The 16,623-nt window shown below is 40.8% G+C and overlaps 1 protein-coding gene across 1 annotated transcript in view; it reads left to right on the top strand.

Moving 5' to 3' along the window:
- Positions 1 to 6,454: 6,454 nt before the first annotated feature.
- The window catches only part of SRI (sorcin), a 19,001-nt gene continuing 8,832 nt past the window's right edge, over positions 6,455 to 16,623 (top strand). The window contains exon 1 of the mRNA XM_009641293.2: positions 6,455 to 6,511. Coding sequence (XP_009639588.1) covers positions 6,455 to 6,511 — 57 coding nt within the window. The remainder of the gene's footprint in view (positions 6,512 to 16,623) is intronic.

The raw sequence follows: 16,623 nt of genomic DNA, 5'->3' as shown, positions 1-16,623 counted from the left end.
TTCAAAGTGTATGGGCTAAGGATTTCTGAATCATTGCTTGTACTACTTTACCAGAAACTCAGGTGGCAAGGGGATGGAGGAGAGACCAAAATGCCAGAAAGACGTGAGATGGGCTCACAAGCCTAAGCTTCTCTACAAGTACAGGCAAAAAATGGTCAGTGATTTTTTGTGTAAGCAGTGAGCTGTAAGGAAAGAAACTGAAGGAAAATCCTATTATATCAGAGGTGATTTTTTGTGTAAGCCGTGGGTTGTAAGGAAAGAAACTGAAGGAAAATCCTATTATATCAGAGGTGATTTTTTGTGTAAGCCGTGGGTTGTAAGGAAAGAAACTGAAGGAAAATCCTGTTATATCAAAGGGCTCTATTATATGTCATGGTTATATCTCATGAAGACAATATTTTTGATTTTTCAAAAATAAATCTTTGGATGCAATATTACAGACATTCTATGAAAATATACATATTTTAACCACAATAAAGAAAATTTTTTACAGTGTTGAGCTCTGTTATCCTTTCGGGAACCTCTTTTGATATGATGCAGCTGCTGGCACGCTCTGTTGCACAAAGGTGTTGGAAGGCCTTGGGGCAAGGAATAAAATGGGATCCTGTCTTCAGCCAGCTGCCTGGGCTCACCTTCCCCCATCTGTTTGCTCCTTGGATGCTCACATAAGCAGGTCTTCACTTAGTCATCAAAGTGAGCTGAGGATGTTGTGGAAAACCAGGATCCAGCTGGGATGCTGACCTCCTGTTAAACTGGAAACAGAGGATCTGACAGCCTCCTTTGTGTTGGCGAATAAAGAAAAGGCAAAATGTGTTTGTTTCTATAGGAAGATAATTGCTTTCTATCTTTGGCTCTCTGTTGTTCTCCTCCCTGTCCATACAGAGGATAAATACTCACAAATATGAAAGTAAAAGCATGCTAACTAGTATAGCTAATTGTACCTTCAAACAAGCACTATCAAACAGATTTTTAAAAAAACACATCTATCTGAATGATACTTCTCAAAACATTTCTCAACAATGGAGTCGTCTTAGGTTCTGGACATACATCCTCCCTTCACTTCATCCTCTGGCCCAGAAATAACCTGTTCTTAATCCCCAAAAGAATGGTAAAGGAGTCTAATGTATCAGCAATTGGTGAGGCCAGATTTCTTGGAAATAATCCTGGCACCAAGTACTCTTACTAACCAGAACTCACGCGTACATCATACTTGGCATGTCATAAACTGATATACGTATGTTTATATAGGTCTAATCAGAAGTTCTCCTTGACCTGTCACTCCATTTCAAGCTTCCATCAAAGATTTTCCATGTTAATTTTATGGAATCATTTACTACAAAAGGGATTGTGTATGGGCTCAAAGGGCCTACGGGACAAGGTTGTTGGGAAGATGCCTGTAACACCTCTTTACAGCTCCCAAAAGAAGAGGACAGAAAGGCAGAAGCAGCAGGAAGAGAGAAGGAGAACAGAACAGAAGGACAGAGTGTACATGCTGGTGTGTGTATACAGGCAGAACAGAAAGGTACAGAAAGAGCAGAAAATAAGCCTGAGTGAATATCCTTTAGATTTGCCATTTTAGGGCCAAATTCTGGTCTCAGTGACAGAACTACTCCAGATTTATCTTATTACAAATAGTAACAGTTCCAAGACACAGATACAGATTAGGGGGGGGTTATTAATTTTTAAGGGATTCATTTGGGGGGGTTCTGCCTATGCAGACAGAGATCTAAACCCCACCCTTTTCACTCTCACCATCTGAACCAATGGGTTGGAGTTTAAACTGCAACAGCCATGGCAAGTAGCACCCATTTAACAGCAATGCTTCATGAAACACAGACATTGCAAATGCTCTGCCTCCTTTCCTCTCAGCGAACAGGCTCCTGTGTGTTCCTGAGTGCCATGTGTTAGAGAAGGACAGGCCCAACCAGGTCTTCTTTACCCATGCTGAGAATTAGTGCAACATTAACTGTGGCCTGACTGAATACCACCTCGATATTCACTCGCTACTACGCCATAGTCTCAAACACGCACAGGACTGTAGCTCCTGCAGGAAAGAGAAAAGAACTTCTTCAGGGATGGATACCACGTTGCTTTGCTGTGCTAAAACACAGGCCGAGGTTGGCTGAAAACGCGAAGTGGCTAGGTACGATTTGCAATTTGCTGTTTACTCCAAGAATAAAGTGCTGATACCTGCTGCGTACCAACCGAGGCGACAACGCTGCCTGCTTGCACGGGGAGCCTGCGGCAGGTCCCGGGAGCCGACCCAAAGCCCTGAAGTCAGCAGCAGGCTCTTCATTGACTTCAGCAGATAACAAGTCAGACCTCCAGCTGCCCTTATTTTCCCAGTCTAAGTGAGGGATTTCATATCCTGTTATTCTTGGGCAGCTGGGGAGTATTTGCTTCACAAATTTACATATTTATTTCTTCAGTGTTGTAGAGTAAACAAATTCCTTCAGTAATCTTACATGATAGTTAAACTAAAAGCGTTCAATGGCAATATTTTGAAAACAATAGCCAGCGCTATGAAAACTGTTGGTAGCTTGTATACATTTCTCATGGCTGAGCTCTTCATATTTTAATATTTTTTTATGTGCTGACAAAGCCTCGTCAGAGAGGACATCAGAAGGATCATGAAATGAATTTTGGAAAGGGTGTTTTCCATATGGTTCCCAGAAGCACAGAAGAGCCTTTATGTGCATATGTACATAATGCCATTCTAAGAATTCCTGCAGGAATAAAGCATTGACTCTCGAATCTCGAATCTACTTCTAAATCAGAGTCAACACCTAGAAAAATAAATAACAGCTTTTTAAATAAATGGTCACATTAACACTGTCATGATAACAACTAAGCTTGGATTTCATTGCATACGGAAGACTTATTCTGATGGAGAGCACTACAGCATAACGTGATTTTTAGACCACTACATCCTGCTCAATGTGGCTAATTTAACTTCCCTTTGCCTTTTTGTTATACCTAGGGAATTTCCATTTCAAGAAAAAAAATTACACTTATTGATGAAAAGAAAGTATTTAATTGAATTAGATTTACCTGAGACAGTGGTAGGCCATCAGACAGGCACTGGCCCCAGAGGATGCAGCTGACACCTCAGATACTGCGGGGCCTCGAACCACGGAGACCTGACGATGCCCTTCAGTTCCACCACACCGCACCTCGAGTCCTGACATCTGCAACTTCTTTTTGCTCTGTGGCACGACCTTCTGCCAGCCTTCTCTGCCTCATCTAACAGTCACCTCCCACTTCAGGCCATGACTGTACATGACCCAGCCTAGAATGCCCCTTTTTTCCAGCATGTCAGGTTTTTGCAGCTTTGCCCTTGTTACCTCCTATCAGCCACAAGATTTTACAAGAGTATCAAACCCTGGTAAGCCTGTTTGACTCACTAGTCCAAATGATGAACTGGTAAATAGTATGAACACTACTCACAGGAACTGTGTAACCCATGTTTGGCTGCTCTTCCATACTGTGATTAGCATATTTAATAAATCTTTGGTGTTCCCGTAATAGCCTAAATACAGCTTCTCTTCCACACACTATGAAAGCTTCTCTCTCCTACAGAGACTATTTTTTTCCCCTGCATTATACAGGCTTCTGTTGTGGATCTCCATTTGTGTCTCTAATTCCTGACATTAGCATGAATGATTTGCTCCCTGAAGGCAGCTGACATTCTTCAGGATATTTTTATTTATATATATAAAAAAATCTGGGAATCCAGAATTGACATTAATATTAGCTCTGACAAGACTAGACCCCCGACATATTATTTTCTTATAAGGAACCTCAGTACTACAAAAAAATACGCTGTAGAATCTTGAGAGGATATGCACAGACCTCAGAGAATTGCATGAAACTTAGCTAATGTCTCCAAATGCTGCAAAACAGAAGCAGTAATTTTTTGTTTATAAGGCTTCAAACACATCCTTTATTCCTGTCTCTTTTTGCTTCCACATCCATATTTGCTTATTATTTGAGATTCATTCAAATACAGCCCCTTCACTGTGCTTGCTTTTCTTCACACTTGCTCAGATCTAATATAGGAAAAGTTTAACCGCGATCAGTAGACTCAAGCTATTAAACATCCATGTGGAGGCCTTTCCTAGTTTATTACCCATTAATTTTTTTCCCCAGTTTTATGGAAAATGAGAAGTGTAGTCTCTACAAGTGTCTCTTTAGCAACTGCAGAAAATAGATAAATGAAAAATGAAAAAATATAAGTTATTGCAATATGCTTATCATTGCAGGACATGAGTGGTTGAACACTGCTACACCAAAAACCAGAATGTCCCCAAACAAGCATGTTTGGGACAGATTGTCTATGACTGAGTGCTGGCATAGAAGGAGGGAGGTATTTTGAAAGAGTCATTCTGGAGACAAGTATATGGATAGAAAGTAAAAAATTTATTAGAATGAAAGATAGAGAAGGAAGGAAGGAAAGAAGGAAAGAAGAAGGAAAGAAGGAAAGAAAGAAAGAAGGAAAGAAGAAAAGAAGGAAAAAACAAACCTGTTTTTCTTCTTTCCTACTGGCTCCACAACAGAAAATGTCACACATTTTTAGTTGCATGGTACCAATTATTTCAGTACCTTCTAAATAATTAAATGAAGAGTTTGATCGTGGCAGCCCTGGAGTCCAACCCAGGTTTTAGGATCCCACCACAGCCTTCTTTCCCCAGTCCAAACTGGTACAAATTAGCCTATTTTCCCATCCTTTACAACGACCTTCCCAAAGGTAGCTGCCACTCCACACCACTCACTGCTGAGCAGCAGCAGCAGCAAACCCAGCCGGGCATTAGGCACAGGACTTACACGGCTCAGTAGTGAATAGAGCTGCAAAAACTGTTTCCCCAGGGGAAAAGAATCAGGAGAGAGGCCAGCGTCCAAGTGGCCAGATACATGACAGAGACTGCTTAATGGACTGCTCTGTTTCAATGTGAGACACAATCATCTTCATTTTATAGTTAAATAATTGAATCAAAATCAAGCACAGGCTCTTACTGAAGAAAGGGTAAACCATTAATGTGGCATGAAAATTTGAACCAAAGGAAACCCTACAACACTCAGTGAAGAAGACAAGCAGGAGCTGGACAGGGTGAGAAGAACCTGAGGAGGTGGCCGGAGGGGTATTCCCTGAGAGGAAGGAGGGGATGGGGAAGCTTCCCCTCCTTGCTTGGCTAGCAATGAGCCACAGCTTTGGGACCCCCAGGACGGGATGGATGCAGTGTCTTCATCCCTCAGAACCGTCCCAAGCAATCAGAGGGTATGGGTGCAGAAGTAATTGCAGGGAATTATGTTAAATGCATACAGGATTATGGTTTGTTTGTTTTGCTTGTAGCTTCTGTTTTCCAGTCCCATAAGTAAAGACTAGAAACCAAATCCCATCTTTAATTGGATTGGTCTAAAGGTCAAACCTCAAGTCACACTGCAGAAACTCCAGTCTTGTTTTACTATCAAGACTGCCCAGCGATGTTGAGATAAATAAATCCAACAATTTAAGATAATCTGGCCAGGGCCTGAGGGATACCTCCTGTCCAGTGACAGAAGTCTGGGAGGGACGAAGGGGCTTGTGCTGACTTTCGGGACAATACTGAATACCCAAGCATCACTGAATACCTTCTAGCATCTCTTCTTCAAACAAACAAACAAACACCCATGTTTCCTGGCAAAGCTGTCTTCCCTTTCTTTGACAAAGAAGCTGATACTTAAAATTCACACTTAACTGTCATCACAGACATGTCCTAAGTTTCTTTAACGATCCCTGTGTCAGTGATTCATACAGTATCACGTAGGAAGTCAGAGGCAAGGAGAGGAATGGGACACAGGTTTCCTGAAGCCGAGGATAGTTCTCTAATTACGAGAAGCTTTACAGATTAGAGAGCCAGAAGGCAACCTTGTGATTAGCTATTCTCTCTTCCTGCAGAACACGGGCTGTAGACACTGCCTGAATTAATTCCTTTCTGAATTATCAGTAGTTGTCATATTTTTCGGTTCACAGACCCTTACAAATTTTCCAACAGTAATACCGATTGCTGTAAAGTTTAAGCTTCCTGACAACATGCAGTTTTATCCTAGTTACCATTTGTTATTGCTGGCAGGTAATCCATTAAAACGCGCTGAAAACTCCTGAATTAAAGATATGCTGAAAGAACTACTGAACTTGATTTAAACATCACCACAACTTTTGGCAAATGAATTTGACAGCTGATTACCCACACTTCAATATATATAATAACATATATACATAACCTGATTTTTTTTCAACTGTAGTATTCATCCAGCATAATTTATTATTTCCATGACTTATCTGAAGTGTCCAGAATGGTGGCTATGTATGGAACATATATATTACCCCAGAGAGGAAGCTCAGGTGTAAGAAAAAAAAGTGTGACTTTATATATATATTTATGGAGAAACATAAATCATACTGATCCTACTGCATATGCGGAAATACAACCGCACACTAAAGTCTCTCAATGATGACAACGAAAGATTCAAGGTATTTCCAATTACAACTTTTTTTTAAATTTTAAAAATAAAAAACCTAAATAAAGTAAAAACCTAAAAATATTAACAGTGATTGTGGATAACCTCAAACTAGAACATAATTTCAGAAAAAGACAAATACTAATAAATATTTGTTAATAACGCTGTGAAAACAGCTAGCATGTTACTTGCTGGCTTACAGTTTTTGTAGCCTACTCTGGCAAATTCATATGGAGAACAACTACAACATAAGCAGGTTTCTAGGGAGTTTCTCAGGAATCACTTGCAGGCCCACCACTACACATAACAAGTCTAAACAAACATAAAACCATTGCTGAGGAAGTGTGCAAGCTGTATTACCCTGAAAATCCTTATGAGCAATGAGGACAGATACACTGGAAGCAATGCGATGAACTGTGCGTTTTCAGCCGCGGCACCACCGAATCCAGCTCTGCAGAAGGTCATTTTCAAGGAGCAAAGACTGCACACCACACTTCCAGCCCAAGGAGATGGAGCCTGGAAAGCACCAGCTGAAAACCATTCACAGAAAGAGTTATGAACCACGTGCTAGGGGAGTAGGAAAGGGAGGATGAGAGAAAGATCTAACACGGTCTTGGGATTTTCAGATGTAGAGGGAAGGGAAGGTACCCAACGGCTGCAGAGGGCAGCGGCTGCATACTGTTTCACATTGTGAAAAGGACAATGAAGACTCTGGGGAAAAGTCCAATACACCAAAAATGGTGTAAGAACGCAGAAATATTCCTTACATTTACAGACCACAGGAATTTAATACATTCACTTCTGCAAAAAAAGTTAGAAGTGAGTGCAATAAAACATACCCAGGTCATTATTCTAACGATGAAATTTCATAATCCAGTAACTGGAGAAGTGGGAAAAAGCAGCTCACCTCTTTAATGAAACAGCAGAAAAAAATACAAGCTATACAAACATATGCGACTCTGGGATTGTTTAACAGAGCAGCAGGTGTGAGAGAAGTACACCGGGAGTATCACATAAACTTCAGCTAAAACCACCAGCATACTTAGGCAGCTTTGACTTGGTTTAAAGCTGCAACTCTGTTTAAAGCACTCTACCCAGAGGCTGAGAATAAAGAAACTTGTTTGATTCTTCCCAGGTTTAGGTGTTTGACATTTGATGCTCTTGCACTTATTTTCGAAGAACACACACAACGAAATATGTGGCTCCATTGCAACTTCTCTTTCCAAAGAAAAAGAACATGAAGACTAATAAGCTGTAAACACTTAGGTTAGGAGAAGTATTAGAACCATTAGAGACACAAAGCACCTGTATCAAATATCATTATCCCAGCATGAGAAAGATACAACAAAAATGCTTAGAGTTAAAGCCATACAAATTTAGATTAAAAACCTTCTGGTTGTGCCCTGAAGACAAAAACAGGGATAATAATTATCGTCATGTTACCAGGTGAGTATTCTTTAGCATGGACGGATTCACTGTCTCTCACAAATGTTAGATCAAACGCAGATGCTGGTGTGGACGCTTTAGTCAAGCCTAAATCACTGAGTTTAGCATAGGAGCACCAGCATTAGATGAAATGTTAATTGCCTGTGTAATGCAGAAGGTTACGCTGCATCACAAAACCTGTGTTTATTCTTTAAAATGTGGGAATGAGTGTGTGAACGCTACCACTTGCATACCTTCTGGTTATTCTTCCGAGAGTTCCTAAAAACAGACAAATGAAAAAATGATCATGCTGTTTCATCATCTGCTTCTTTCCCCACACGGTTGCGAGAAAAAAAAAAAAAAAAAGTGAAGAGTTTCTTAAGTAGGTCACTCCGTACAAGCACAGAGTTATGTGTAAATAGCGAGCCATGGATCTTCACCTTAGCTGTCTGGAGAGGAGTTTCAGTGATCAGTCCAAACACTGTCTCTGCCAGGGATGTGCCAGGAAAAACAGTAAAAATAAATTTAGTGGAAAATACAGTAACAACAACTTCCTAAGTAGGGATGTTTAGCCTTTAGAAAATACATAATAACAAAATAAACTAATTAAATTCAATCTGTTACCTATGGCAGAAGCAGCAAGCTAAAAAGGGATCACAGTGCAAGAACTGGGTGCAGTGCTACTGCACTCTGTGAATGTGCCCTAAATCCCAATCCTGGATGTAATAAATGCTTAAATAAGATTACTTCTGCTGAATATTCATGCTGTAATTACTTGAATTATGGAACTTCTACCTAAAGATTTTACAAATTAAGTAAGTGGAAAGACCCAGAGGGGGAAACAAAAAAAAAATCTTGTTTACAAGGAGGTAAAGAGGTAAAGAGAAGTGTTCAAAGGCAGACCGAATCAGAGGCATCTGACAACTGTTGACACCCTGAGCTCTAACGCCTGCATCAGAAGAAACTCAAGTCCTTCTCTTTGGGTACAAAGTACTCATACCTAATGTATATCTACATTGAAGACAACTTCTAAAATCAGATCTTTTGACCAGGACAATACCCCTTAACATGCCTCCATGTTTTATTCCAGAAAGGAAGAGGGCAGTATTTGCAGAGAATTGCTTTCTGACTGGTTTTATTAACAGAGTTCATGAGGGAAACAAAAGCACTTAATCCATACTCATTCTCCACCCCCTTCTGTCCCCACTCACTTCTTAAGGAAAGCAAACCTCCAGAGGAAGCAGACTTATTTATTTCTTATACAGAAAAAGCCTGGCCACTTCTACAAGCATGAAGATAGAGATCTGTGACCTCCTCTCCCAAGCAGGTTTTCAGCAGAGAGCCTCACAAGACTGTTCACTTATTCAGTCTTTGCATCACCATTAAGTTCCTGTGCAAAATAGGATTATGTGGGTATAACTCACTGTGCCCAGTATCAGTGAAGATCTGGGGCCCCTTAAATCCAAGCCAATGATGGTCATGAGCTATCATATAACCATCTTACATGTCAGAACTACTATGGAGTTGGCTCTGCCCTGAATATGTTCATGGTTTTATTAGACCCTGGCTTTTAGGGTTTTTTCCCCAGTCTTTAATATTTTCATTAGCCTCCACTCTAGAACATGATGAGAACACCAGTTTTGATCAGTTTTGTGAAGTATGTATGTGAAACATGTATGTGAAAGGCTGGCAATGCTTTGCTGTTTTAGATTTGGAGGTATTATGCTTAAACTAAATCCTCAGAAAGCCATACTAGGTATTAACTAATATGAAAGGTGATGAAGAACACCAGAAATGGACAAAGACACAAAACCTGCGGATGAAAGCAAGAAAGGAAGGAGGACGGGAACATCCTTAGAGACTTACACAAACACCCTAATCCAGAAGAGCATGGAGATGACTGTGCTTACCCACAGCTTTGCTGGCTTCACAAGGGCTTTAGGCAGCCATGGGAGCCCACCCATGGACGGACGCTGCCCAGACTGGGCTCCTACATCTGAGAGCAGCTCCAAACTTCAAAGAGCCTTTTTTGTTTAGTGTTTGCTGCCATCAACTGACTGCTCTAACTCTTGCTTAAATTCAAAGGGAATCGGAAAGCTTTGCTGTAAATTTGCAGAGTGCTCTTAGTTCAAGGCCACTTCATTCCTGGATGTAACATGTCAACCATGCACAACACAAATGGAAAAAAGGGATTATCAGCAACTGTCAAGATCCCTGGAGCAGGTAGATTGTATAAAAATACGCATTGTTGTAAATGACAATATACAGTTATCAGAACAGCAAAAAAAAAATAAACTTCTGTAGCTTTTTTTAATTACAGAGCCCTAAACTTTTTGAATCACTGAGTACAGCAACTGAGAGCCCACCCGGTCTCTTTACCCCTTTGCTTTCTCATAAGCCCTATGCATAGTTTCAAACAACATATGTGGATATTTTTAGTAAGAGGTGATGCAGAACTTTTATTTTCCTGAAAATTCTAATCATTTTACTGAAAGAATAAGGAAGAATCGCCTATAATGTACATATTAACAAAGTATGAAAAGATTCAGCTACAGAAGAACTGGATGACAAAGAAGCATCAATATGACAACAACAAAAAAGTGAACAAGATATCTGACAGACCTGAAATAAGAACAATCTATTCTGATAGCCATGGTATCATGTCATGAAGCTCCATGCATCAAAGACAAATATGTTTTAATACATTATTATGCATAGCTGGCTAATGATTACTGACTTTATTTGATTAATCATGACCTCATGCGTAGATAGCGCTCACTCTTTCTAGATGGACAAAAAGATTCTTCCCGTATCACATAATCTTACCCTCAACAGAGGGAGGAGAAACATTCCCTGTGATCTAGTTCATATAAAACATGGCAAAATGGAACACTTTAAGTGGCAGATTTACAGCTAATGTTAGAAATTACACTGCTTAACCAATCTAGTTATTTAGAACTATCATACCTAAACATTTAGATATTAGCCAAAAACTTGAGCGGATTTCAAAAAAATACATGCATGAACCTATGCTAATTTTTTTTTCCAATAGGACACCTATATATAAACGCCTGAAGCACCTCTAGATATTTACAAAGGCAGTTGGGCACACAGAACAGCTCAGGAATATGACAGCTCCTATTAGAGATCAGCACTGAGACCCCAGGAGCTGCTACCGCAGCAGGTACCTGACGCCCGCCTAGGGGGGTTCCTTTCCTACCTTTGGCTGAGCTTATATTTGTGTATGGTAAAACCCAGGTATAGGTTAGAAAGCCATCAAGCATAGGCTGATGTGCCCGTATTAGAAGTACCAGTGTGACATCTGGTGGGCACTTTTTGGGAAAGCAATAGGCTGATTCCTTCAATCTTTAGCAACTCAGAAAGGTCATAAAAAAACCAAACCAAAAGGAGCAAAAAAGCAAATATGAGGAACAAGGAAAACAACATGGACTATACATGTAAGAAAAAAATATTTACAAAAGCCACAGCCAGAGGAAGACATTTTGTGTTCACTGGTATCGCTTTAAGAGTGCACCAAAGAATGATAACATTCTGTGACAGGAACTGCACATACATCTCATGTTGGCCACTTGAGGATGTGTGTTGCAATATCTGAGGAATTTTCAACACACACCCGCTGTGTAGTAACAAAACCAGCAACCAAAACAGGCACCAAGAGGAGACATCACGATCAGGAAAGTGATGCTCCTCCGCAGGGTGTGGCACATCTCTTTCACCCCAAGTGTGCTGAAATTTGTGATTTCCCCAAATGCTAGAAACTCCATTGCATCATTTCTGGTTGTGGGGCACTTAAACAAGCAAATAAAAAATAAACTTTATTTTTCTGGAGTCATTTATTTGCATGCTACTGGGTGAGTCATATGCAAAACAGCCCAAGACATTTCCCCAGTAATTCTGCCAGTCTCATCGGTTACGGAAATTGCAGATCAGCAAACGAAGATGAATCCCGGTAGCGCTGCAGAAATGTCTGCTCAGTACAGGCACTAAACATGGAGAGAATAAACGCAATCTGCCTAGATTCTCAAGAAACCTCGGAGGTAGGAGTGAGAGCCCAAAGGGACATCAGGTACCTAATGGGTGACAATCGCAGAATTTAGACACCTGAAATGCGATTGCTACATTCTACCTGCAGGTTTTCTGCCCAGAAGTACTGCCCCGTGGCTGTCAAACTACCTATGAGCTTATTTCCCACCTACCACCATTTTGGTACTCAAGCAGAGCATAATTCCTAAATCCTCTGACAGGATCACTTGGCAGAACTGAGCTCTGTGTGAAACATGGTGAGGAGAACAGCACAGTGCCAATTTCTTGCAGAATTAATGCATACCTAACCCCTAATGCTTAGGGTTTTCACCCACAAAGTGGCAAAAATGAGTTTTAGGCTACCTGAGAACAAGGTAGTGCTCTAAATTCCTAGCCCAAGGGAACTTGGTGAAATAACATGCTTCAGCTCACTATGAAAACAAAGCCACCGTGCAACCGAAAATTTAATTGAGAGAACAAACAAGTGGGATCTTTTTCTTTAGTCCACAGATCATGCATATCAGGCTTGGCCTCTGGGGCTACTTGGACATTTTTCATTAGATAGCCACAGGTTTTTAAAGAAACCATTCAGAAAATAGGGAGTGGAACCAGGAGTACCCTTTCTTGTAGCTGGATACATCACGACACTGCTTCAGAAGAATCAGGCTTGGCAGCGCTTTCTATCCATCTGCAACCGGGAGTTTTTCAAGCTCATGCTTATCTTCCAGCCAGTAGAGCTGAGTCCTACCCTATCAGAAGGTCAAGTAGCATAATATATATTTCGATTTCTATCAGAAACATATGATTGTAAAAAGCGCTGTACAGAGGGAATCAGATGCCTTATTGCTGAACTTGTTCTGCGCCGCAATCGTTTATATGCAGTTCTTTTTCATACTCTGGCTTCTGGCTGGCAAAAACAGTGCAGTTCTGGATCCCAACCCCATGTTACTCAACCAAAGGATTAAAGGAGCTTGCATGACTTGCTCTAGTTGTCATCAATCTGTTTTAAATTATCCAAGTTTTCAGTACTGAAGGTCTTGAAATAAAGTACGTGGTAAAGGAATAAAGACAGTTGTAAAGTGATATGCAAAGTAAGCAGAACTGTAAATGTCTTTTCCAAGTAACAGGCATGTATCACTGTTCTCTTCAGGTATCTTTATAATGTAATTACAACTTTAGTTAAAGACCATCTTGGGAACCATCCAACTGCAACCTGCGAGACCTTAGAAATTAATGTTGTTACTGAAAAAATACATTTTAGCTTCTCGTGCCTGGGGAATATGTATAGCACAAACTACTATATAAATAGCACAAACTGCTATATTTATAACGAAATGGATGTGGCAAGTTGTGTTATTGAACTGCATTGAATAAAAGCTGATTGTTAGTCTCAAAAATCTCGATACCAAAACCTTATGAGCTGCACCATTCACAATTAAGGTTATGTCATCTTAGGCCTTCAGTGATACTCTTACTGATGCCCAGTGAGCCATGAAAAATTCCCACAGGTCTGAACACAGAGGAAACAAAGAAGGGAGTTGGTCACCACTGAAGCATCTGTTAAAGAGTTTGGAGCAGGAGGGAAAAGTAAGTCTGGAAGTCATATGGGGCTGGAGGACGTTTAGGTAGCTCAAACTGGGCAATCAAAATTTATAGAAACTTTTAGTCTCCATCCTCTCTTTACCTATAAAGTGACAAAAATGCCTTCCCCTGTCCCCTATCCTTGCAAGTATATTGTGTGATGATTCCAGTATAAAACTTGGCTATTACAGAAAATCCTTGTATAAAACAGCTGGCTGCAGAACTGAGTATAATTCATGTGCAGTAAGTAGAAAAAGAAAGGGTGGTGTCAAAAAGAAGAAAAAGCAGAGGAACAGTGGAGCACCATTCATTCTGGGTGCTGAGTGAGGCATTGTATTAAGGACTTCAGGTCTCTACTGCATTTACCTTTCCACTCTCTGAATTTATGCCTCTTCTCAAGTTATGGCAATTAAAAGGGTAAGGAGATTATTTTCTGTTCCTTCTTAAGTAGTATTCTCAAGTTTTTATCCCCTCAGATGTGCTAAGTAAACACTTCAGGAAATTCGAACTTTACACTTCAATTCCGTCTCTCCTCCCTAGCTTCTTTTATTGCAGTTCGGGAAAGGACAAATTCCACAGCCGGCTTGCCAGGAAGGCATGACGCCCCAGCACGCTGCCACCGAGCTCCCAGCCACCACACCAGATGGGAACATAAGCGGCAGCACGGCGTGGCTCAAGGCTTTCAGTTCAGGGGGGCTGAATTCCCCATCATGTGCAAGCTCATGGTAGGGTTAAATGTATCCAGACTTAGCAGCGCAGAGGGAGGGAAGAGGGGCAAGCAGAAAGCGTGACTTGTAGGGGGGTTATGCCAGCCTCTGTGAGAAAGCGTGGTACATACAGCGAATGTGACCTGTGATCAGATTTTAAGGCAGTAATGCTGTATTATTGTATCACCAGTTTGAATTCCTTCTCGACATTGTATTACAAAGAATCCAGCAAAAGCTGTTGGAATGTAAATCACACGCATAATTTTCATTTTCTAAACAAAATTATTTTATTTAGGTCTTTTCTTAGGAAAATATATTGAATTATCTCAAAAACAGGCACTAGTACTAGCATGCCGTGCCACTTGGCTTCAGTCTTCCCACTAGAGGGATTACATATTCTTTGAGATCTGCAAAATCAGTAGCTATTTATTCTACATAGATTTCTTACTGGTACATTTCTAATGTAACTTAAAAGGTTACCACAGCTCAGTAGCCCTTCAGAAGGCAGATGTGTACTCGTTAATCTCCTCGAACAGTCTTCCTTTGCAGCCTTCCTTCTCCTTGGATAAAAACTGAATAAACAAATGCACCAGCACAAACAAAATGCCTAACCAACAAACCATATAAAATACATCACTTTGTTACATCTGTCTCCCAGCTCTTTTGCTTATGTGTGGTTTAATTTAAATAATCTTGCAATTATTAACTACTGAGTGCAGTGTTCATTACCAGTAGCCTCAGAAGCAGCACTGCAAATGGAGGGTGACTAAGTACTTATGCTGAGTTAAGTAGCAAAAAACCCCCGAATTTATGAAACACATCTACCTTTTCTATATAGCTACAGTTGTACAGTTTTAGGGTCTTTATCTACCAACTGGTCTGAATCTTATCTGGGTTTTTCTCACTAAAGCAGTTAAAAATTCTTCACTATTATCTTTAAGCTATTGGCGATACATATATACTATTTGACATTTTGCTTATCGGTGTATAACTCTCCAAATCTTATCACTTATATTCTTTGCCACTTATTTTCAGTCTTTCCAGCCTTTAATATTTTTATCACTGTACCTAGATCCTATTTTAATTAGGAAGGCTTCTTGCCCAGACATTAACATATGTACTCAGCACAGCGTCTCCAACAACCTACACTGCACGTGATTAAGTCTGGTAAATAAAACTATTTGACTGCTGCACAGTTTGGTATCAACAGACGCTTACTCAAATACTCTTGTTAGATGGGTATTTCTTAAGCCAAAAAGCTAGCCAGATTCACTACGTTTCTCAGCTGCCCTGAAAAGGTGGGCTTCATATACGCTATCTTGCGTGACAAAGGTATTAAATAATGATTTGCCTCTTTCATCTGGCAACTCCATTGAAAGTTAAATTTCATAGAACACCACAGCGCTTGTTTTCATGTTACTGGCACGTATTAACAGTATCAGGGTAATTGGTGCTGAAGTAATAAAAATATATGCTATATATGTTGTCTGAAAGCCCTGTTTACTGGATGATTTAGAAGCACAGAAGGGCAACTCACTCTTAATGAAAAGTTTACTATAAATTAGGGTGATTAAATTAGTAAGGTCCTACACAAATTTATAAAGTTCTTCAGAAATTACGCTAACAAACCGAAAATAAACCATTATGCTTTCAGATTTCTGACAGTAGATTGTTTACCCTGCAAGGTCTCCATCAGTAGATTTGTTTCATACAGACTCCAGCAAATAATTTCTCATCCTCTTGCAACTTGATTAAATACCTCTCAACATGAGGAAGTGGTAGTATTTTGCCAATAAACAGCCCAGCTCAGACCAACCGGTGGCCTTTTCAGCGGTTGTTGCTTCCCGGGGTACTGAAGCGACGGAAGAGGGCTAAAGCACGGGTTGCAGCAGGGAGCTCCTCCAGCCCGGAGGAGGCTGTGAATCAAAGCCAGGACTCCTCCCGCTGACTGCCAAAACCAGAGCGGCCTCAGACCGGGCACTGCTGGTGGGACCCAGCACGGAAGGGCGTCCTCGCTCCAACGGGGCACCGGTATTCCCCCCCTCGTTCCTGCTCCAGAATTTGGACCTACAGACCCAAGAGAAAACCGCACAGCTTATCTATTTTCTCTGTCCTTGGGGCCAGGGATAGGTGTTCAGACTTCGAAGCTGGAGTACCAAAAAAGTACACGTTTAATGTACCGATGCATTCTGTGATACACGATATACACACACTCACTGAGTTCATGGGCTTCATGGCCTTTTCACGAATCACGAATGGGTGATTTCAGAATAATTTGACATCAGACACAGGCGCGTCACCGGTGAACGCTCCCAGCGCTTCCCCAGCGCCTCCGCGGGTAACCGCGCGACACAGACGGGCACTCCCA

The sequence above is a fragment of the Egretta garzetta genome, unplaced genomic scaffold (genome assembly GCF_000687185.1).
Source record: "Egretta garzetta isolate BGI_Z169 unplaced genomic scaffold, ASM68718v1 scaffold30, whole genome shotgun sequence".
In the NCBI taxonomy this organism is placed as follows: domain Eukaryota; kingdom Metazoa; phylum Chordata; class Aves; order Pelecaniformes; family Ardeidae; genus Egretta; species Egretta garzetta.
The sequence above is the reverse complement of the archived record's forward strand: the minus strand, read 5'-3'. Positions and strand labels throughout refer to the sequence as shown.